The sequence below is a fragment of the Xyrauchen texanus genome, chromosome 11, assembly GCF_025860055.1.
Source record: "Xyrauchen texanus isolate HMW12.3.18 chromosome 11, RBS_HiC_50CHRs, whole genome shotgun sequence".
In the NCBI taxonomy this organism is placed as follows: Eukaryota; Metazoa; Chordata; class Actinopteri; order Cypriniformes; family Catostomidae; genus Xyrauchen; species Xyrauchen texanus.
The window spans coordinates 10893667-10917541 of record NC_068286.1 but is presented as its reverse complement, the minus strand read 5'-3'; the positions used below and the strand labels follow the sequence as shown (position 1 = coordinate 10917541).

The 23875-nt window shown below is 39.0% G+C and overlaps 1 protein-coding gene across 2 annotated transcripts; it reads left to right on the top strand.

Moving 5' to 3' along the window:
• Positions 1-417: 417 nt before the first annotated feature.
• On the top strand, positions 418-23241 carry LOC127651563 (eukaryotic translation initiation factor 5B-like). Of its 2 annotated transcripts, XM_052137459.1 has the most exons (24): positions 418-525; positions 5753-5872; positions 5952-6039; positions 7634-8276; positions 9575-9786; positions 9872-10022; positions 10114-10206; positions 10328-10414; positions 11072-11140; positions 11293-11573; positions 11688-11795; positions 14389-14499; positions 14595-14662; positions 14752-14893; positions 14982-15113; positions 16025-16207; positions 16292-16453; positions 16697-16828; positions 17088-17219; positions 17450-17526; positions 17620-17784; positions 19829-19967; positions 20189-20350; positions 21396-23241. In XM_052137459.1, the coding sequence occupies exons 1-24, from the start codon at positions 491-493 to the stop codon at positions 21501-21503; spliced, it is 3600 nt and encodes a 1199-aa protein (XP_051993419.1). In that variant the 5' UTR covers positions 418-490; the 3' UTR covers positions 21504-23241. The 2 variants fall into 2 exon arrangements, with proteins under 2 accessions (XP_051993419.1, XP_051993420.1); XM_052137460.1 differs by lacking the exons at positions 418-525; positions 5952-6039.
• Positions 23242-23875: the final 634 nt, after the last annotated feature.

Sequence of the window (23875 nt, the reverse complement as noted above, 5' to 3'; positions counted from 1 at the left end):
TTTAATATTTATACAATCCGCATCATATTAGAGTGAGTAACGGCAAACGGTCAAAAGCGTGTTACGACAGTAAGTCACCGTTTGCGGATACAATTCAAATGAATGGGGAGAGCCGTAAACTAACACCTTCCTGTTGCACAATTGTCCTTGTCTTCTCTTAGAATACAGCTATTTTATTGTAGTTAACTCCATACAAAGTTAATTAAAAACGTATTGTTTGGTGTAGAACTGGTGAAGATTATAGGTCAGGTGGTCAATCCATTCAGTGATGCACTGTTTCCTCACAAAAGCAGTTTATTCAACACACATAAGCATCTCCTCTATAGACATCAATTCAAAAAGAACGGCCCCTTGTCTCCTCGCCAGTGTAGTACATTAACTAGAATCGCTCCAACGGCGCATGCGCAATGCGAGCATGACCAGTTTGATGTGCTAACGCCAACTACACCGCAACGCAACGCAACGAGGAGGTTACAGCCACACACACATAATGGGGAAGAAACAGAAACATAAGGGAGATGACGGGTAAGTTAGGGCATCTGCGAACACGTGTCTCGCACTCTGTTGGCAGCGCATTGACCGTGCTGTTTATAATTGGGACTGGTACAGTCTAATGAGACATAATGTTAGCCACTTTGCTAGCCTCTGATGGGCATGAATTCATGTGCTTCTGTTGCTAGGCCTGTCCTGCTCACCTGTCACGAAACTATAACATAAATAGAAGAATATTATTAGAGAGTTTAAACATTTATTTATATGAGACAAGACACTGCGCTGATGGGGCGGTTTAAACTAAACACTGTGTATTTCTCCAGTTGGGGATATTGCTATCAGACATGAGGGGTCTTGCCAGTTGAAATCCCCCAGCTGTGAGTCTCAGATTAGTTTCAGACCACATCTGCTGTCATGTCAGACTGTGTTTAAGCGCCATGGTCTCTGAATGTTACATGCAGTTTCTGATCTCTCATCACCTGGCAATGCAACCTCATCCATTTCCATTGTGCTGCCTGTTCTGTATTGTCTTCAGTAACACGCTCCTCTGTGGGATGACAGCGACCTCTGTTCATATAGAAAGAGTGACAGTAAGGAATCTCAAGCTCTGGGAATGTCATTCTCCTCTTTATGAATGGATATCTGCTGGATTGACCTGGAAGAACTTTCTCACTGGGATCATCGGATGTGAACAGGTTGCAATTTATTGTTTTTGTCATAATTGCAAAAACAAAATTGGGGGCATGCCAAACTTTTATTATAATACCTTTTTATAATGATTTGAATTTGATACAGATTGTATTTTAGAGTTTAAGATCCACTTATCTTGTTTTGGATTCGGTAAGGATTGCAGCAAGATTGTGTCATCTGGGAAACCACATTTTAAAATGGTGTTTTCCAGGCCTGGTAAAGCCATGGTGGCAAGGGTAGAGCGGGTGGAACTTTACACACTCATAATTATGTGCTTCACTTAAATCAACAAGAATGAAGCAGAGTTATCCAGCAACACTTGGCTAAAAAAAATATATACACATGTAAAAAATAACCGATGAAGGCCTAAACTCGCAGAAAAATGTTGGTTTATTTTAACGGTTTTACCATAAGTATTGCTGTATATCTCTGCTTTATTCCTGGAAAAGTGATGGAAATTAAAAAAATCTCAGAAAGGGAAATTCCATCATTAAAATGATCTCATCATTTACTGGCCCTCATGTCATTCCAGATGTGTATGACTTTCTTTCTGCTGGACACAAAGATTTTTAGAAAAATATCTGTAGCTACATTCAATGCATTCAAAGTGAATGGTGACAAGAACTTTGAAGCTCCAAAAAGCATATAAATCAGCATATAATTAATCCATATGACTCAAGTGGTTTAATCTATATTTTCAGAAACTATCAATTTGGGCAAGAAACAGATCAATATTCAAGTTCCTTTTTTACTATAAATCTCCACCTTTGACCAGCCCCAACCAGTAGTTGGCGATACGCACGAGGAATGTTAATCGCCAACAACAATAGGAGACTGTGAAAGTAAAAGTGGAAATTGATAGTCTAAAAGGAATAAATGTTGACCTGTTTCTCACCCACACCTATTGTATCGCTTCTGAAGATATGGATTTAACCACTGGAGTTTATGCATTTCCTTTATGATGCCTTTATGTGGTTTTTGGTGCTTCAAAGTTTTGATAACCATTCACTTGCATCGTGCGGACCAAGAGAGCTGAACTATTCTTCTAAAAATCTTTGTGTTTTGCAGAAGAAATTAAGTCATACACAAACATCGTAGATGACATGAGGGTGAGAAAACGATTAGTATTTTCATTTTTGGGTGAACTATCCCTTTAATACATATTTGAGACCAGAGTAGCATATTAAATATTTCATAGGCTAAATATAAATCAAACGTATTAAAGTGATATCTGATTTGTAAACGAATCATTCTTTTCAGTCAGTTCATTTCGAACAGGTTCACAAAAAAACTGAATGATTCATTAGCGAATCTGTCTGAAATGAAATAATAATAAGAAGAAATCAATTTCCACTAATCACAAATGACTAGAAAGCCATAGTCAAAAGTCCAGCCTATCCGAAGTCGGGTCGCGGGGGCAGCTGCTCCAGCAGGGGGCCCCAAATTTCCCTATCCCGAGCCACATTAACCAGCTCTGACTGGGGGACCCTGAGGCGTTCCCAGGCCAGTGTGGAGATGTAATCTCTCCACCTAGTCCTGGGTCTTCCCCGAGGCCTCCTCCCAGCTGGACGTGCCTGAAACACCTCCCTGGGGAGGCGGCCAGGGGCATCCTTACCAGATGCCCAAACCACCTCAACTGACTCCTTTCGACGCAAAGGAGCAGCGGCTCTACTCCAAACTCCTCACGGATGACTGAGCTCCTCACCCTATCTCTAAGGGAGAAGCCCACCACCCTTCAGAGGAAACCCATTTCGGCCACTTGTACTCGCGACCTAGTTCTTTCGGTCATGACCCAACCTTCATGACCATAGGTGAGGGTAGGAACAAAAATTGACCGGTAGCTCGAGAGCTTTGCCTTTCGGCTCAGCTCTCTTTTTGTGACAACGGTGCGATAGAGCGAATGCAATACCGCCCCCGCTGCCCCGATTCTCCGGCCAACCTCCCGCTCCATTGTCCCCTCACTTGTGAACAAGACCCTGAGGTACTTGAACTCCTTCACTTGGGGCAAAACCTCATTCCCTACCTGGAGTACGCACTCCATCGGTTTCCTGCTGAGAACCATGGCCTCAGATTTAGAGGTGCTAATCCTCATTCCAGTTGCTTCACACTCGACTGCCAAGCGATCCAGTGAGAGCTGAAGGTCACGGACCGATGATGACATGAAGACAACATCATCTGCAAAAAGCAGCGATGAGATCCCAACCCACCGAACCGCACACCTTCCCCACCCCGACTACGCCTCGATATCCTGTCCATGAATATCACAAACAGGATTGGTGACAAAGCGCAGCCTTGGCGGAGACCAACCCCCACATGGAATGAACTCGACTTCGTGCCGAGGACCCGGACACAGCTCTCGCTTTGGACGTACAGGGATTGGATCGCCCTAAGAAGGGACCCCCCCACCCCGTACTCCCGCAGCACCTCCCACAGTCTCTCCCGGGGGACCCGGTCATACGCCTTCTCCAGATTCACAAAACACATGTAGACCAGATGGGCATACTCCCAGGCCCCCTCCAGGATCCTTGCGAGAGTAAAGATCTGGTCCGTCGTTCCACGGCCAGGACGAAAACCGCATTGTTCCTCTTCAATCCGAGGTTCGACAATCGGCCGAACCCTCCTCTCCAGCACCTTGGAGTAAACTTTACCAGGGAGGCTGAGAAGTGTGATACCCCTGTAGTTGGCACAAACTCTCTGATCCCCCTTTTTGAAGAGGGGAACCACCACCCCGTTCTGCCACTCCTTAGGCACTGTCCCAGATTTCCACGCAATGTTGAAGAGGCGTGTCATCCATGACACCCCCTCCACATCCAAAGCTTTCAGCATTTCTGGTCTGATCTCATCAATCCCCGGGGCTTTGCCACTGCAGAGTAGTTTGACTACCTCAGTGACCTCCCCCAGGGAAATAGAATCTGATCCCCCATCAGCCTCCGGCTCTGCCTCTACCACAGAGGGCGTGTTGGGATTTAGGAGTTCTTCAAAGTGTTCCTTCCACCGCCCAATAACCTCCTCGGTTGAGGTCAACAGCTCAGGGAGGCTGTTCCTCCCAATCACGCCTTTCCAGGTGTCCCTGTCATTTCCCACGTGTGCGTTGAAGTCACCCAGCATCACTATGGAGTCCCCTATTTGGGCCCTATTCAGGACTCCATTCAGGGTCTCCAAGAAGGCCGAATACTCTGAACTGCTGTTCGGTGCATATGCACAGACAACAGTCAGAGTCCCCCCACAACCCGTAGGCGTAGGGAGGCGACCCTCTCGTCCACCGGGGTAAACTCCAACATAGTGGCGCTCAGCCGGGGACTCGTGAGTATTCGCCTGTTACATGTCTCATTTCTGGAACACAGTTCTTTGTATATCAGTCAGTGTTGGTCTTGTTTGGGTTGTCTGATTTCATGTTATATACAAATTGTTAATTCACAGATTAGGCCAAATATATACCTACTGTATATTACACATCACAAGCGATTTAGTAGCAAGTCTGTTCTCTCAGCCAATAATCAAATCTTTAACTCAGTGACTAAATCGTTGACCCTTTGTGTGAATACACTACACATGGGCTAAAGTTGCATGGCAGTATGACTAAACGGGTGACCGAAAACCCATCATCTCCTCCACAGATCTCTTGTCTTAAAAACACATGTATAAATGGCAGGATGGCTGAAGTTAATATGATGTATTTATGAATTTTGATCTGTAAAGCGCATATATGGGATCACATAAGTCATAACTCATATCTTGCAAATTATAAATGTGATTACATTTTGGGGGACATTGTATTTTTTTGTTTTTATCCCCTTTTTCTCCCCAATTTGTAATGCCCAATTACCAATGCGCTCTAAATCCTCATAGTGGCGTAGTGACGTGCCTCAATCTGGGAGGTGGAGGACGAATCTCAATTGCCTCCATATCTGAGAACATCAATCCACGCATCTTATCACATGGTTTTTTAGCGTGTTACCGTGGAGACATTGCACATCCACGCACAAAACACCACATGCCCCACTGAGACAAAACACACACACACGCAAGGAGCTCTTATTTTGAAATGACAGAGACTCCTTGGCTCCTTTACAATGCTATATATTTACCAAATTAGCTTTTTATAGCTTATATATTACCACAGGAAGAGTTTGATATATATAGATATTTCAGTTGTATCTGCTGACAGGGCAAATTTCCCTATAGTTTCATTTATATTTGAATGCCTTTGCTTCAATTTAGAACACTTAAACATCTAATCAAAATATCAATTTATGTATGAATATAAATATGTATGGATATTGTCAATGATGAAATATTTAGGTACAGCAAATCCCACGTGATTGTTTATCACGAATAAAAAAAATATCCGGACAGATTTTTGCTGATAACCGATAGTTCCGAAAGCAACAATCTACACAGCTTAATCTGTAAACCAATTAGTCTTATGCCAAGAAAAACCTAAGACACAATTGGTTGTAGTTCAGTGTAGTGCTTGTAGCATTGCAATTGTTTATATACCATTAAAACACAGATGTATTTTGTGACAATTTAAACAAGCATGTTTCATTTATCTGTTCGCTTTGCATAGGGCCAAAGATGATGGTGTTGACATCGACGCACTTGCAGCAGAGATTGACGGAGCAGGAACAGCCAAGGGGCAGAGCAAAGCAAAGAGCAAGAAAAAGAAAGGAAAGAAAGCCGACTTTGAGTAAGTCTTCATGTCACTCCTTTGACACTGACAGAGTCGAAAGTGTTTGAGCATTACTGATGAACTGTTTGTCTTGCAGTGAGCACGACATCCTGAAAGAATTTGAGGAGCTAACAATAGAAAACCAAGGAGTAAAGTCTTTAGAAGCAGTAAAAGAAACCGCAAAGGTATTCTTTAGGAACATAGACTGATAAGAACTCTTTAACATGCTGGCTTTTTGAGAACCATTTGAAAAATATTTGAGAACCACTGTCTGATAGTTACATTGGAGGAGGTATAGTACTAGAGCCATTTTAGGAACCTGAATATCACATAGCCCTTATCCATAGAAATTGTGATGGTTCTTGTGCCGAGCCTGTACTCCGCTGGTTAACATCCGGGGCAATCTGGAGCCTATCGTAAACCAGCCACGTTTTTCCACTGACCTGAGAGCCGAACGGTGACGTAACTGATTACTGTCTATGTGGTAGTTTCCCGTGACTACCTCAAACATAAACAAAGATGGTGCGTCACAGTGTATTTGTATACAGCTTTTACTCTTGTTTTTGAGGACATATTTAAACATGCAGATTAATGCAATCCATCATTATTAAATTGCTCAACAAGAGTGTCAGAGACGACATCTACGTTAAAGATGATAGGTAAGGTTATTACAATATATTGTATGAACTGTGGCTTAACTTGCTAAGTTCTGTAAACCGTTACAGTGGAATCATTATCAACCTTGGTGTAGCAGATGGTTGTATTTGTATTTTGTCATAGCATATGGTATTATCAATTGAGAATCCCAGCTTAACTTAGTGAGTAGCTGGTCAAAAATCCCCTTACAGAACAAAACAATGCCCTAAACAAGATGACAGCAGTGTAAGAAAAGCTAACAAAGTTGGCAAATATAAAAAATTTCTGAGATCAGCTGCAGAGGACACCAGTGATTCACTGTTGATCACAAGCTTTACTGGCTGAATTCAATGCCATGGTTAGTTAGAAGGCTGGTTGGTGTCTTTGAGTCCAAAACATATTTGCTCCATCCACTGTTGCTTTTGCTCATGTCCTTCTTATAGTCCCGGTACTCCCTTAAGTGTTTTTCAATTTGTTTATGATTTGGTCAGTTGTCCGATTGAAAGTGGCGTACAACAGTGGTTCTCAACCTTGTTCCTAGAGGCCCCCAACACTGCACACTATCTCCCTTTTTTGACACACCCAATTAAGGACTTGGAGACTCCACTAATGAGCTGATGAGTTGAATCAGTTGTGTTTGATTAGGGAGATATCCAAAATGCGTAGTGTTGGGGGACCTCCAGGAACATGGGTGGGAACTACTGCTATAGAGCGAAGAAGTACTCCTTGCTGGAGACGGTAGCTATTGTTGTTTGGGAAAACTTTACCAAGGTGACAAAACATTATCCCGCCCTCCATCCCTTGACATAATCGGTTCCTGCATAGAGACCAGTAAGCTTTTGGGGTCAGTGCGGAACCAGGTTTTCGGCCCCGGTATTGCCTTTTCTGCAGTGGAAATGCGCGGAACAGTTCAAGAATTTGCACCGGCCCAAGAACCTGCACACAAACCACATCGGTGGAAAGGGCTAATAGACTTTGACTTTGGCCACATAGAAATCGCAAGAAAGACTTCGAGACCACATAGAAATGTGGTTGAAACACTCTACTTTGAGCTATATTATGTGACATCCTTATAGTCCAGATGTTACAATTTTAGAGTCTCATACCATTAACAGCCTTGTTACCATTTGTTTTCCCTCTTAGAAATCAGATTCAGTTGAGGATGCCGAACCAGAGCCCTCTCTGACTAAAGCAGACAAGAAGAAAGCCAAGAGGGGTAAGAAGGCAATCATGGAGGATGAGGAGGATGATGAGGACCAGGGTCAGAACAACATGGAAAACGATCACAGGATGAAAGACAAGAAGGTAGCGGCAACTCCTGCTCCTGGTCTTGCTTCAGACTCTGAGGATGAGGGCTCACGGTCACTGCAAAAGCCCAAGGCGAAGAACAATGGCTGCGGAAAGGGTGTGTCTGACTTGGAGGACGACGATGTGGATGGTGGTGCGAAAAATGGAGGAGGAGGGGTGGGTGACGACAATGAATCAGACGATGATTCCCAAGCCATGCGCAAGAAAAAGAAAGGTAAAGCGAAAGCCAAGCAGGACAGCGATGAAGAGGAAGGAGAAGAAGGGTCCTTCAAGATGAAGACGGCAGCACAGAAGAAAGCAGAGAAAAAAGAGAGGGACCGGAAGAAGAAAGAGGAAGAGAGGGCCAAGCTGAGGGCCAGGAAAGAGAAAGAGAAAGCAGAAGAGGCCACAAAGGAGGAAGGGAAACCAGCAGAACAAACAGAGAGCAAAATATCTGAGGCATCAGTGGAACAGGATGGAGCTGATGTCCAGGGAGAAGGTGCGATTTTCCAATTTGAGTCTAATTTTGTCAATTAGGTTTAATTAAAAATGTTTAATGCAAGAACTAAAAGTAAAAATCAAGTCACTAAATGAACAGAATTTTTTTTAATCATTTTCATTTATATGCAATAAATATAATACAAATTTATGAACAGCAATATTTACCTACATAGGTTCACTAGGATTTTAATCCACAAGAAATCCCACCTGGAGACATGAAAATTTATGAGTGAATTCAATCAGATTTTTTATTGATTAGTTGAAAAAGACTGTTTGAAATGATTCACAGAAATGGATGGAATTTACCAACTCTAATGCTGGTTTTGTTACTGAAGTTTAAGTCCAGGACATTTTTATCTGTTTATTTAAGTTCTCGCAATTAACATGGCATTGCTCTTTAGGTAACTTAAAGGGATAGTTCACCAAAAAATGACAATTCTCTCATCATTTACTCACCGTCATACCATCCCAGATGTGTATAACTTTCTTCTGCTAAACACAAACAAAGACAATGCAAGTGAATGACTACCAAAATATTGAAGCTCTCAAATGCATCCAGAGGTTAAATCAATATCTTCAGAAGAGGTATGATTGGTGTGGATGTGAAACAGATCCATATTTAAGTCCTTTTTTGACTATAAATTCTCCTGCCTGCGCAGTAGGTGGTGATGAGCACGAAGAATGTGTATCGCCAAAAACAAAAGAATTCTGTAAAAGTGAAAGTAGAGATTTAAGGTTTACATATAAAAAAAAATACTTAAATATTGATCTGTATCACATCCACACTTATCATATCGCTTCTGAAGATATTGATTAAAAACACTGGAGTCGTATGGATTACTTTTATGCTGCTTTTAAGTGCTTTTTTAAGTTTCAAAATTTCAGTACCCGTTCACTTGCATTGTGAGGACCTAAAGTGCCTAAATATAAAAAAATATATCCTCTAAATATATTCCTATATTCCTCTGTTGTGTTCAGCAGAAGAAAGTCATGCACATCTGGGATGGCGTGTGGGTGAAATAAGAGAATTTAAATTTTTGGGTGAACTGTTCCTTTAATTGGCAAATATAAATCTCAATAATCAAAGTGTTGCTTAATTTTAGCCACAGTTAAAATGACTGCAAATTTATAAGAATTATTCCAGATTTTTAACAGTCCAAGTGTTAGGTGAAAACATTATTGTCATTTACCATCTAAGATGCCCCTGTTTTAATAAGTCTTGCCAGTTTGGTTATCCATGATCACTGTTTGTTTATTCTCTAATTTATTTTCTTTTCTCCTCTGCCCATTTTACAGAAGAGGCTGAGGGGGACAAAAAGAAAAAGGACAAGAAGAAGAAGAAAGGAGAGAAAGAGGAGAAAGAGAAGAAAAAGGGGCCAAGCAAAGCCACGGTGAAAGCCATGCAGGTGGCACTGGCCAAAATGAAAGAAGAGGAGGAACAAGCCAAAAGAGAAGAAGAGGAGAGACAGAGACGACTGGAGGAGATGGAAGCTCAGAGACTGGAGCAGGTTAGTGGAAAGAGAGACGCTCTAGAGCTCATCATCTCAAATGCTATGATTATGATCCCTTCATCTCTGAAATCTTCATCTAAAGGAGCGTCTAGAGGCCGAAAGGAGGGAGAAGAAGAAACAGAAGGATAAGGAGCGTAAAGATAGACTGAAGAAGGAGGGAAAGCTCCTAACCAAGGCCCAGAAAGAGGCTCGAGCCAGAGCAGAAGCCACACTGCGAGCGTTGCAGGCTCAGGGTGAGAAATATATTTTTCTAAGTCAAGATAATGAAATTATCTTTTTTATTTTATTACATTTTTTGGTCTGATGTTGTTTGTTTTCTCGAAGGTATTGAAGTGCCATCCAAAGATGCAATGCCAAAGAAGAAGCCTGTTTACTCTGATAAGAGAAAAAAGAAGCCAACAGCACAAACTCCTGAAGGTTAGAATGTTCTGTTGAAACTTCTGGTATTTCTTGCATTGTGTATTTGACTAACCATGCTTTGCTACCACTGATTAAACTTGCAAAGACATTAAAGACATGTTTCATTCGTTTCTGTCAGAAACTTCAGAGGTGGCATTACCCGCATCAGAGACACCTCAGCCATTCACAGCTGAGATGGAAGTGGACCAGCCTAAAGTAGAGCCAGGTAATGACCAATTACTGTCAGCGTTGCTGGGTTTACCCTGACTGAATCGTATATTTAAAGGAATAGTACACACAAAAATGACAATTCTCTCATCATTTACTCATCCTCATGCCATCCCAGATGGGTATGACTTTTTTTTTCTTCTGCAGAACACAAATACTGATTTTTAGAAGAATATTTCAGCTCTGTAGATCCATACAAAGTGAATGCGTGGCAAAATTTTGATGCTCCAAAACGCACATAAAAGATTACATAAAAGTAATCCATACACTTTTAGTGTTTTAATCCATATCCTCAGAAGTGATAAAATGTGGGTGTGAAACCACAATTTCTCCCTGCCCAGTAGGGGGTGATATGCATGAAGAATATGAATCACTAAAAACACAATAAGTAGAATGTGAAAGTTAAAGTAGCGATTGACTGAGCAGGGAGGAGACTTTGTAGTAAAAAAGGAGTTAAATATAGATCTGTTTCTCACCCACACCTATCATACCGCTTCTGAAGATATTGATTAAACGACTGGAGTCTTAAGGATTATTTTAATGCTGACTTATTTGAACTTGTCTACACTTCAGTATTTATGGTTGTAAGAAAGGATGATGGCATTAAACATTCTTACTTTGAAACTTTGGATTGATAAATTTACATTTTTAACAGTCAAAGAGCCAAAGGTGGAGACAGCTGCTTTAGATGACTGGGAGGCAATGGCCAGCGACGAAGAGAAAGGTGAGTGGTCTTAGAGTCTTAGTCATGATTAATTATCTTACAAATATAGCATGGAAAGATACTAAAAAGTATTATATTGTGTGAATGGGAAAGGTACACAGTCATTGTGTGTTGCAGTGGCTGATTAATCAGATTTTCATTTGCACTCACAGAGATGAAGAAGTTTCACATCCAGGTCAAGGAAATTGCTACAACTACACAAAAACCTGCTCAAGACCAAGATAATGGCAGCGAGGAAGAAGAGGATGAGGAAGACGAGGATGAGGAGGATGAAGACGAAGAGAGCGAGGAAGAGGAGAAAGACAGCAGCAACAAGACGGCATCAAACAAAGCAGGAAAGGAGCCAAGTTCAGAGTCCAGTAGCGAGAGCGAATCCGATGATGATCGAAGCAAAGAAGAGAGACTTTACGACAAGGCCAAGAGACGCATAGAGGTACATGCAGCCCAAAAGCACTTTGGTACCATTCTCGACTTGATATATACAAATTGCACAGGTCCTTGTTTGCACGGCAGAAGCATTGACTCTTGTTTATTGTTTTGTGTTTAGAAACGGAAGCAGGAAAACCTAAAGAACATTAACCTGGACAAGCTCCGAGCTCCTGTAGTTTGTGTACTGGGCCATGTCGACACTGGAAAAACCAAAATCCTGGATAAGGTGTGTTTGAAAGTAGGGCTGAAATGATTAGTCGACATTATCGACAACGTCGACAATAAAAAAAAATGTCGTTGTCAAGTAGTCGTCTGATTTCATTTAACACGACATGAGATCTGTTGAAACGCTAATGATGACGCAGGAGAGCAGCACTTCAGCTCGCACTTGATTGAGGAGAGGAAAGAACAGCTCACAGTTCAGATGCACTCTAAACTTTCCAAACAGATTAAGGTGATGCAGATTGCAAAGTATTATAATACAAAAATGCAAAATAAGTAAATACAGTAGCAGTTTCGTTGTGAAATAAAGCGGAGCCGTACCTGGTGTTTGCCTGTCAGATTATCTAAAAAGGAAACACTGTGCCGTTATATACTGTATTTAATGCATCCTTTATTAAAGTTCAAATAATAAAGAAGCGGGCTGTATAAATAAGCACAAACTCCGAAAACTGCCATTTGTCTGTGCGGTCAGAGCCACTAATATGAGTCATGTGAAAAACAGCGCGAGAGAGTTTCAAACTTCTCCTGGCTGATGCACCGTCTCGTGCGGAGAGGCTCATCACTGGAGCACGCTTGCTGAGCTAGATTTTGTTTATAGTGATTGTTCGCGACATAGTGAATTAAAATATGAGTGTCATGGTGTGTATCTTATGGTGAAGAAAATCGGCGATACGCAGCTCTATAAAGAAGAAAGAGTTTGTTTTTTGTGAGTTAAAGATGGATCGAAATCAAATGTACAAAAAAGTGAGAGGGTGTAGACAACCTTTTAAGTCGGGCACAAGCTGAATAATCGGTTAATAGCTAATGAATAATTGTTGCAATAATCACCTGAATAGTTGAATAATCGTTCTAATAATCGTTATAGTCGATTATAAAATTAATCGTTAGTTGCAGCCCTATTTGAAAGTGCCTTACACGGGCTTGGACCATCTGCTTAGGTCAGAAGCATTGCACGAAAAACAGTATAACAAGTGTAGTTGTACTTGTATTCCAAAATGTCAGACTGCAATTCAAAACAACTTTGTTATGCGTTGCATTCTCAACATTGCCACAAAGGGCGCTATAGCGAGAAAAGTGTGAACTGTCCACTTCTAAATTTTCTCTTTCAAGCCAACTACTTCAATGGAGGAGCAAAAGTTTGAAGAGAATTTTGCAGAGCAATAAGATGAAGTCAGTATATTTATAGCAACCTACCAGAATAATAACACATCCAGTTAAATGGCACAGACGAGCCCCCTTGAGTACTGAGATTTGTTCCCGCCACAGTAATGCAAGAATACACGTTACGCATGTTCAACCGGACTGCGCGGTTGCAACGAGGTGGCCAAATGCTCACATTTGTGTTTGTGTATTTGCCGAGTATGTTTCGACCTTTAACATGCGTTTGTGTGATACTTACAATAGGCTGTGCCATTATACTGGATATGATGTTACTCAGGAAAGTTACTATAAATATATTGACTTCAAACTGTTGCTCTGCCATGACAGTAGCTTAATGCTTCTAGGTTGTTTAGTAAAGGTCGACACCATGACTGTTTGCGGTCATTTTTGACTGGAAACCGTAAGGGTGTAACTTCTATTTTTCTTTTTCTTTTTTTTAGGAAATAACATTTCTTCTTCCCTGAAGTAATAACAATAAAATTATGCACTTTTGTATTTGTATGCTGTTTAGTCATTTTCTCAATTACACCATTCATTTTATGTTATTTTCTCTTTGGTAAAAACCTACATTTCTATAAGTTGAAGAAAACATGAAGATAATATGAGAATGTCATTTATTGGGGGAATATTGCTGTTAGATGAAAAAACAATGAGTAAGGGATAAAGCACAGTCATCCAGTTGTTATCGCAAAATAAACCCTGACGGGGTGATCAGGGCCCTGTTCTTGTATCAGCCTAAAGGGGTTTATTTTGGGATGACAACTGGCTGACTGTACGTTATCCTGTTTATTACATGGCTACTAACCAAATAAATAAATACATGAACATAAAAAATACATGAAATTATACAAGAAGAAATAAATTGAGGAACAGCTGACATGTATCTCCTACGCAAATTACCTTTCTGACTGCTTATCCAGCTTATTGCAAGACTACTTTCCAAGAAAGAAAGAAATGCACATGAAACATTGATTTGAGTTGAAATTATTTGATTAGCTTGCTTGTATAGATCGCACATTGATATGAGAAGCAGGAATGATGGTTGTTACGCTAGATGGTGCCATTGACCAATCAGAATCGAGTATTCCAGAGAGCCATGTAATAACATGACTAAAGTCGTGTCAATAATAACCTGTAGATGGTTGCAGTGACTGTGTGGTCTGATTGCTTGTTGTAACTTAATTTACATTTACATTAGATTATCAAGTTATGCGTTTTAATATATATTTAGACATTCATCAAACTTTTTTCTCAAAGTTTAAAAGAGACAATTCCCTATAGAACGGGACAGTTCATGCACTTGCGTTGAGTAAGTTTCGGCTTTTAGACTTGAAGACCTCGGTCAACAGTCAAGTAATGATGGAACATTTGTTGAGGTGATGCATCTGGGTGGTATTTGTGTGTTTAATGTTGTTTTCCTCTCCTATGTCCATTAGCTTAGACACACACATGTTCAGGATGGTGAAGCTGGTGGTATCACACAGCAGATCGGTGCTACAAATGTTCCACAGGAAACCATAAAAGAACAAACCATGATGGTGAAAAACGTGAGTGCCACCATATGTAATGCTACATACTCTTATTCTGTCTTACCTGTGATATTTTTAAGTGATTAAGGAGTGTGTGTGTTTATTTATGTCAGTTTGACCGGGAGAACGTAAAGGTTCCTGGGATGCTCATCATTGACACACCTGGTCACGAGTCCTTCAGGTACAAACTAAATTTCGTTGAACAAAACCTACTGTACATTCATTGGCATTTAAATTGTGTGCTTATTGGTGCTCTTCTCCTCCCTCCAGTAATCTTAGGAACAGGGGAAGTTCTCTGTGTGACATCGCCATCTTGGTGGTGGATATCATGCATGGTCTAGAGCCGCAGACGCTGGAGTCCATCAACCTGCTTAAGGAGAAGAAATGCCCATTTATAGTAGCACTTAACAAGGTACCAGATACTGAGCACTGAATGCTAATGAATACTGATGATTCCAACAAATATTGAATAGTGATGACGAGTTATGTTTATTTCTCAGATTGACCGTCTGTATGACTGGAAAAAGAGTCCAGACACAGATGTGATGACCACACTAAAGAAACAAAAAAAGAACACCAAGGATGAGTTTGATGAGAGGGTTAAATCCATTATCGTAGAGTTTGCTCAGCAGGTCCATTTGCGTTACCTTCTTAAGTATTCATTATTCTGCTAACTAATAAATGTTAACACATGTTAATAGTTGGCATTAGAGGTTGACCGATTGTGGATTTTGCAGATACCGATATCTAAGATGGTGGAAAAGGCTGATAACTGATTAATCGACTGATTTATTTTTTTTTTTATCAATTTATAGAAATGTCTTTCCTTTCTGTGACGGACACAGACATAGAGGCTAGATATGGTTTATTTCAACTAAAATCCTAAAAATAACCAGATTTTTTTTAATATACAACTATAAACAAGCCCAAAATTCACCTGGGACTCTTATTTTGAAATTACGGAGACTTCCGTTACAATGCTGTATATTTGAGTATTTACCCAATTTAGATTTTTACAGCTTATATATTCTTCAGATAAAGGATTTTGTATAGAAATATTTAATTTATAGTTGGAGACACTATATTTGTGCTGATGGGTTATTTTTCCATATAATTGCATTTTCTTTGTATGCCCTCGCTTCAGTTTAGAACACTTGATTATCTGATCAAAAAACGAAATATGCATTGAAGTGAGAATAAAAATATGGATGAAAGATTTAGATGTAGCATATTGCAATGGGGTGTCCTTGTTTGTTTTTATTTCTTTTAATGCATGCTTATTTCACCTCTAGAGGCCGCTGTTATACTGTAGAGCCAAGGCGTTTTAACTGTAGAATCCTACAGGGCCAGCCACAGGAATAAAAGAAAATAAAGAAATACTGGCAACTATTGGCATATAATTTTACCGTGAACCGATAGTTCCAAAAAGCAACTATCGGCACTGATTAATCTGTTAATCTGATAAATCGGTCTACCTCTATGTGGCATACCATTGAGTTTAGTCAAGTGTAACTTGTCATCTTGTGTGGCTTTGAATCCTCAGGGTCTTAATGCTGCACTGTTCTATGAGAATAAAGACCCTCGTACGTTTGTGTCCCTGGTTCCCACCTCGGCCCACTCTGGCGACGGAATGGGGAACCTCATCGCCCTGCTTGTGGAACTCACTCAGAGCATGCTTGTCCGCAGATTGGCCCAGTGTGATGAGCTCCGGGCCCAGGTCATGGAGGTAAGGGTCCAAGTCGTTAAAGTGCTTTCCTCTTCTATTCAGACATAATAATATATCCTCTACTGTCTATCTCTCATATCTCAGGTAAAAGCTCTGCCCGGCATGGGTACGACAATAGACGTGATCCTAATCAACGGCCGTCTGCAGGAGGGTGACACCATTATTGTCCCTGGTGTGGACGGACCAATCGTCACTCAGATCAGAGGGTTGCTCCTCCCACCACCACTCAAAGAGCTCAGAGTTAAGGTATTATATACTTTATTTGTTCATCTCTGTGAGGAAAAGGGAAAAAATGTTGAACATGTATGTTATTGCGTTGTTCTAAATGATGTGGCATCTTTATGATAAAATTGGCTAAATTAAATATTTATATTGGGGTGTTGTGAAATATGCAACTCTGACCTTGTTTACATAAAGGACACTTTAATAACTATAGTGTAAAATCTTGGATCAGCCACATGTTTTGTCTTGCTTTGGCTCTGTGTTCAGAATCAGTATGAGAAGCACAAGGAGGTGTCCACGGCTCAGGGAGTGAAGATTCTGGGTAAAGACCTGGAGAAGACGCTGGCAGGTCTGCCCCTCCTCGTCGCCCATAAAGAGGATGAAATACCAGTGCTGAAGGTAGCCACAGCTTTTTGCAAACCATCACACTCCATCATATTTTTTTGGGTGGCTTTGTCTTTCTCTACCTTCCTCTCTCAGGTTTTTTTCAGTTATTCAGTGCTCAGATCTTCAATGTGATGATACTGTTCTCTCTTTTTTGTTTTGTGATATTTAGGTTATATTAGCCAATGAAATTGATGCACTGTGACTTGCTCCTTGTAATATTTTTGTGTATATCCATTCCCACATGTTTATACATGTTTTGTTGACTATGTAGGATGAGTTGATCCGTGAGCTGAAGCAGACGCTGAATGCCATAAAGCTGGAGGAGAAGGGTGTGTATGTCCAGGCCTCCACCCTGGGATCTCTGGAGGCTCTCCTGGAGTTCTTGCGTACATCTAAAGTGCCTGTAAGCCTGGTTTCTAATTCTAAATGTTTCTCAATCCTTTATGAAGAAATGAACTAATGTTTTCAGATACTTTGAAACAGACCTGCTTATTTGACAAATGAAGCATTAATTCAAATTCAAAATGACCTGTAAAACTAGAATGTAATAAACAGTATTCTTTGATGTCTAGATTCATAGGTGCCTTAGTCTCTCTCTCTGTTGTTTACTGTACATCTCTGTCTCCCTATCAGTATGCTGGCATTAACATTGGTCCCGTCCACAAGAAAGATGTGATGAAAGCATCCGCTATGTTGGAACATGATCAACAGTATGTGTTCTCAATGATACACAATATATCTGTCCTTAGGAGACTGTCACAATGCTAATATGCTATTCTCTCATTCTCTGTCTCCACCTGCAGGTATGCAGTGATCCTAGCGTTTGATGTAAAAATAGAGAGAGATTCTCAGGAGATGGCTGACAGTCTTGGCGTGCGCATTTTCAGCGCTGAGATCATCTACCATCTGTTTGACGCCTTCACCAAGTACAGAGAAGATTACAAGAAACAAAAGCAAGATGAATTCAAGTGAGTTAACAATTGCCCTGATTCTTCATGATTTGTTTTTACACATATATAAAATACACTTTTAATTTTATTTACATTTAAATAACCTTCAAAAAGGTTATAGCATCCCAATGTATCTTTAGGTCATTTCGTGAGGTATATGTTTCTTGTCAACAGACCTTTGCCCTATATCTATTTGGATACCTAAGCCACACTTAAAAATGTCTAAATGTCAGTGCATTAGATATGAAAATATCAAACCAAGTTGCATTTATTTTAATGAAAGATATCACAAGCATTCTTTACAAGGAAAACTTTTCACGGGAAGAAGTTTGTTAGTTGTAAAGATTTGAAATACGAAACCCTTAAGAGGTCAAGGCTGATGCTGACTACCACCCCTGGAGTCGCAAGTTCGAAACCAGGGCGTGCTGAGTGACTCCAGCCAGGTCTCTTAAGCAACCAAATTGGCCCGGTTGCTAGGGAGGGTAGCGTCAAGTTGTGTAACCTCTTCGCGGTCGCTATAATGTGGTTCGCTCTCAGTGGGGCGTGTGGTGAGTTGTGCTTGGATGCCGCGGAGGATAGTGTGAGCCTCCACATGTGCTAGGTCTCCGCGGTAACGTGCTCAAGCCACGTGATAAAATGGACGGATTGACTGTCTCAGACACGGAGGCAACTGAGATTCATCCTCCGCCACCCGGATTGAGGCGAGTCAATACGCTACCACGAGGACTTAGTGCATTGGGAACTGGCCATTCCAAATTGGGTAGAAAAATGTGTAAATTGGGAAATAATTTTTTTTTAAAACGAGGACAAGGCTGGTTTTTGTTTTTTCTGAAATAGTTATGCGTGCCCTCGCAATAGTTTATGTTCCCCCATAATAACTTTTTTCCCCTCGCAATAAATTTACCATGGTTTTACTATAGTAATATTGTTGTAACCATGTGAAATTTTTTTTATGAAAACTATAGATTTTCTATTCTAGTAACCATGAAAGTTCTATTTTTTATTTATTTTTGCAGAAACATGGTTTTACTATAGTAATAATGTACTTACCATTATTGTAGGAACCATGTTTTTTTTGCGGAAACCATGGCTTACTATAGAATTACCAGGGATGCAAGCTACTCGCCTTTCAGCTGAAGAATTGTTTGGTAAAACTTTCTACATTTCCTTATTAAAACCACTTAAGCTTAAACCCTTAAAAAAACTTGAAGTGCAACAAAAAAGCTTTAAATTGGTAAAAACAAATCAACTGAAAATAAACAGTTCTGGAACACCTGCTATGACTCTCGCCTATTCTGCATCCCTGAATATTGTTGACTGAATTAACCATAATATTTAACAGAACTCGTGGTTTTACTCTAGTAATATTTACTTGAGTTACCACGACTGTTGTTAGGCAGACTTTTTTTCTTTTCTTTTTTTGGAAACTATGATTTTTCTATAGTAAAAACCATGGTTTTAATACAATATACTGTATCCATACAGTAACTGTGGTTTTACCATAACCCAGTGGTTAAATTGGGTCTTCGATTCCAAAAAGCACATCACCCAATTTTAGGTTACCCCATCTTAGAAATCCCAATTTAACCCCTGATTTTGTGGTTAGTATGGTTTTATTACAAATACCATGGTTAAACTATTACTGTTATAAAACAAAGGTTTTACAGTTTACTACAGTAAGCATAGTTAACTATTCGTAGTAAAATCATAGTAACCACAAAATTATTTCGTTCATTAACGTTTTTGTTTTCATGTATTATGTTTTCACTATGAATACCATGGATAAAATGTGGTTACTGTAGCAAAACCATGGTAAATTTATTGCAAAGGCACACAAAACTATTTCAGAAAAATTAAATTAAATAGTCCTGCCCGGTCCACTAAGTGGCTCCGTAATGAAACAATTAACTGTTCAAAATGTAGGGGTAGTAAAAGTTAAGGTCAAGAAAAGAATGTGTGGCTGATTTGAAGTTGTTTTTGTGTATTCTGCTGAAGAAGAAATAATTTCTTCTGAATGTGTGCAGTTTGATTCCTGTATGTCATTATTTTGTTCCTCTTTCAGACACATAGCTGTGTTCCCCTGTAAGCTGCGTATATTGCCCCAGTTCATCTTCAATTCCAGAGATCCCATCGTGATGGGTGTCACCTTGGAGGCTGGAGTGTTAAAAACAGGCACTCCACTGTGTGTGCCCAGCAAAGGGGTAAGAATATTAGAGTGTGCATGCATGTTAGTGAAACAATGTAAAAAAAAAAAATCTATGCTAATTACTTACTCTACATTCTTCTATTCATGTAATCTTTGACTACATTTCAGTTGTAAAAATGTTCTGTTTGCTTTGCTAAATTTAAATCTTAATTTGTATTTCTGTTGTTTGCATAAATACAGTATGTCTATCTCTCTCTCTCTCTCTCTCTCTCTCAGTTTATAGATATTGGTATTGTGACCAGTATTGAAATAAATCATAAGTCTGTAGATACCGCTAAGAAAGGACAGGAGATCTGTGTGAAAATAGACCCGATTCCTGGAGAATCTCCCAAGATGTACGGCCGACACTTTGAAGGTGTAGACATCATTGTTAGTAAGGTATGGTCTCGCTTCAACACAAAATACATTTATTAATTTAGCAGACGCTTTTATCCAAAGCGAATTACAAATGAGGAGAACAATAGAAGCGATTCATCTAAAGGGAGACAGTAGGTAGCAACATGCTGTAATACTTGTTTAAAAAATTGCTTTAAGTACACCTAGCGAGGAAGGTGAGAGACAGAAATACTGCCACTTAAGTTCACTCAATGCAAGGGTTGGGAGCTGAGAACTGAAAAACGGTATGACTTTCTTAACTTTTGGTTTTGTTGGTGCATTCTTCTGCTGATGCGATAACACCATGCTTTAATACTGACATTTTTCTGCACTAACATTTAGCGACACCGCAACACAGCACAATCAGTTGAGATTCCTGAACAAATGAGCCGGGGGGGCGGAGCTTAGCGAAAGGTCAATTGGAGTCTGACACATCTCCGAACATAACAGTGCATTAAATCAAGCTTGTGTTGCAAAATGCATCTGCGTTCACATACTTGTGTAGAGTATGTTTCGGACTTTATGAGCTGGTTCTTTTGAATCCACAAAACAAAAAAACTGTGTGACCAGTGTTTTTCGATTCCCAAACAAATGACACTCAGTGTTGAAACTTTTGATACTACGCAGCAAAAAATACAGTGCTGCCTCTCAAACTAATGACTCATATTTGCCAGTTCTTTTTAGGGAATCAAAAACGTACTGAACTGTAAGGCATTGAGTTTGTCGTCTCCGACTCAAAATGAACCAAGAATTGTTACCGTGTTTTGTGTAAAAGCCTCTTCAGGCTTTAAATCTAATTCTGGATGGTGGTTAATATGACAGTGTAGGTTATCAGTATTGTTTGTAATTAGTGCAGTTTTATAAAAATATCTTTTGGAAGAATATGTTCAGTTAAAATATGAAATGATCCTTTAATTTGTTAACAGGCTGTTGATGGCAGTAAATCTAATAATAATTGCATTTCTTATTTCCAAATGTATCGTCCTTAAAAATACTGAAATTATTGTGTATGGAACCAAAAAATACTTATTTTGCTTTGCTTTTGCAGATTACGCGTCAGTCAATTGATGCTCTAAAGAACTGGTTCAGAGACGAGATGCAGAAATCAGACTGGCAATTAATCATGGAGCTGAAGAAAACTTTTGAAATCATCTGAACACATCAATGACTGTGACTGATGCTAGATCTCAAATTACACCCCGTGTACACATATACACGCTCTACGTTGTGCACTCCTAAGATCACCTGCGATCACGGAGTCATCAGTGTTGCTCAGACGTTTAAAGACATTTTTACACAGATACAACCTTGCACAGTCTTGTTTCGGGAACTAGTTTCTTGTGTGTGGCCAGGGGTGAATATTCACACCACTCCCCTTTTCCCCTCCAACTCGTATTGGGTGGTGGGGGAGTGTTTATAAAATGAAAAAAGGAAGGAAAGGAAGAAAAAAAATGTTTTTCTGTGAGAAACTGAATCTATTCCCACTGTTTAAAACAGTGACAAATGTTAGAAAATGTTAATACAACCTTTACAACTATTCCAAATGTGCCTATTTTTTCTTATCAATCGATTTTTCTTTAATTTCATGAATTGCCCCTCTCAAAGTTGAGCTGCTGATTTGGTCCCGAGATCTGGCCTTTGATTTCGAGGTTTAAATCAAATGCTACAACACTTTTACAGATGACTGCTGGAAGCTGAGATTTCATTATTTTAATATAAAAAATTATTACCTTGTCAGTATTCTCATTTTTGTAGTGCAGAGTTCTTAAATGCCCCCTATATCTTCCTCCCAGGCAGAGACGGTCTGTCTCTTCTCCTCTTTCTCTCTCAGGTTTCCTTTTACCCAGAATGTGTCAACTTGGAAGAAAGGCATGTTTTACTCATTTTGAATCAGATATGTCAAAGAAATTGATTAAAGAAAATCATCAACAATCATTAGATGGCCTATTTATAGATTCTCATCTCAAAGGTTTTTGATTTGGTAATGATGTAAAATATGTACTTTGTATGAAATTGAAGGAATTGCATTCAAATCAAATAAAGCATTTTTAGGACTTAATGATGATTTTTTTTTTTTGCGTTGTGATTTTATTTTCACCCCAATTCTCATTCATACTGTAATACAAAGGACGTTATAAGTAATGGATTTTTGTTACGTTTTGTTAAGACAGGATGATTTTAATCACTGAATTACATTAATAATAATTACTTTTCTTTTTGCACAGTAATGAGATTTTGGGGAAGAATTTGTCAAAATAATGTCACAATGCATAAAAAAAATAAATAATGGTTTTAACAATAGGCGTTATTTTTCTTTATGTGCAATATAATTTCTTATTAAACCTCAAAGAGAAAAGAGAAAAATTAGAGAAATTAAATTGAAGGATTCCACAATATTTACCAATAAATCAGTTATTTGTAAGTCCTTTAAGAAAATATTTATATATATATAGTTTTTTTTTGCATTGTGACGAGTGTTCTCATTCACCATAATGCAAAAAAAAAAAAAAGCATACATAATTTCTTATTTCACCACAAAATCAAAAGATGGGAAAACTACTTTGCATGAAATTGAAGGAATTGCATTCAACTCCATAATATTTAGCAAGAAATCAAGCGTTTTAGGGCCTTAAAAAAACATGTTTTCTCAATTCTCATTGTTACTATAATGCGAAGATATATTTCAGTTGTAAAGCACGTGAAAGAATTAATCAGCGGAAAATAAGTATATTATAATGGTTTGTTAATTTTTCCTTTTGCTACCCAATCTTTTCTAAATTCTATCAATTTTGGGAGAATATTAATTAGTTATAATAAATTATACAAATATCAACTGTGTTGACAATGTGATTATATTAATAATCATAACGAAAATGTGGCGATGTGGTTCAGAACAGTAAATTAGATTTTGGGGAGAAATGTGTTAAATTTGTCAAAATAATGCCATAATGCAAAATAAAAACTTAATGGTTTTAAAAATAGACTTATTTTCCTACATGCAAAATATAATTTCTTATTTCACCTCAAAAGAGAAAAAAAATTTTTTACTTTGCATGAACTTTAAGGAATTGCATTCAAGTCCCTTTAAGATTTAAGTTATTTTTATCTTAATTCTTATATTACAATAATGCGAAAAATATGTTTGTTCAAAAATATGTATTTCAATTGTAAAGCAGAATTGTGAGTACATTATAGTAGTGTTATACTGATTGTTATGTTAAAAATGTGTTCAGACAATGTTTTACAACACTGTTACAGTAATAAGAATGTACTTTTTTCCACATTTCAGTCATATTTTCTTTCCAGCACGTTAATGAGATTTTGGTGGAGAAATGTGTTAAATTGTCAAAATGTCACAATGCAAAAAACAAAAAAATATCTTAATGGTTTAAAAAACAGGTTTCATTTTCCTTTAGGTACAGTCATTTCTTCTTTTTTTTTTTTTTTTTTTTTACCACCAAATCAATTGTCAGATTCACCTGCTCACACCATATGTTTGACTTTACATGCTTTTCAAAGCAGACATTA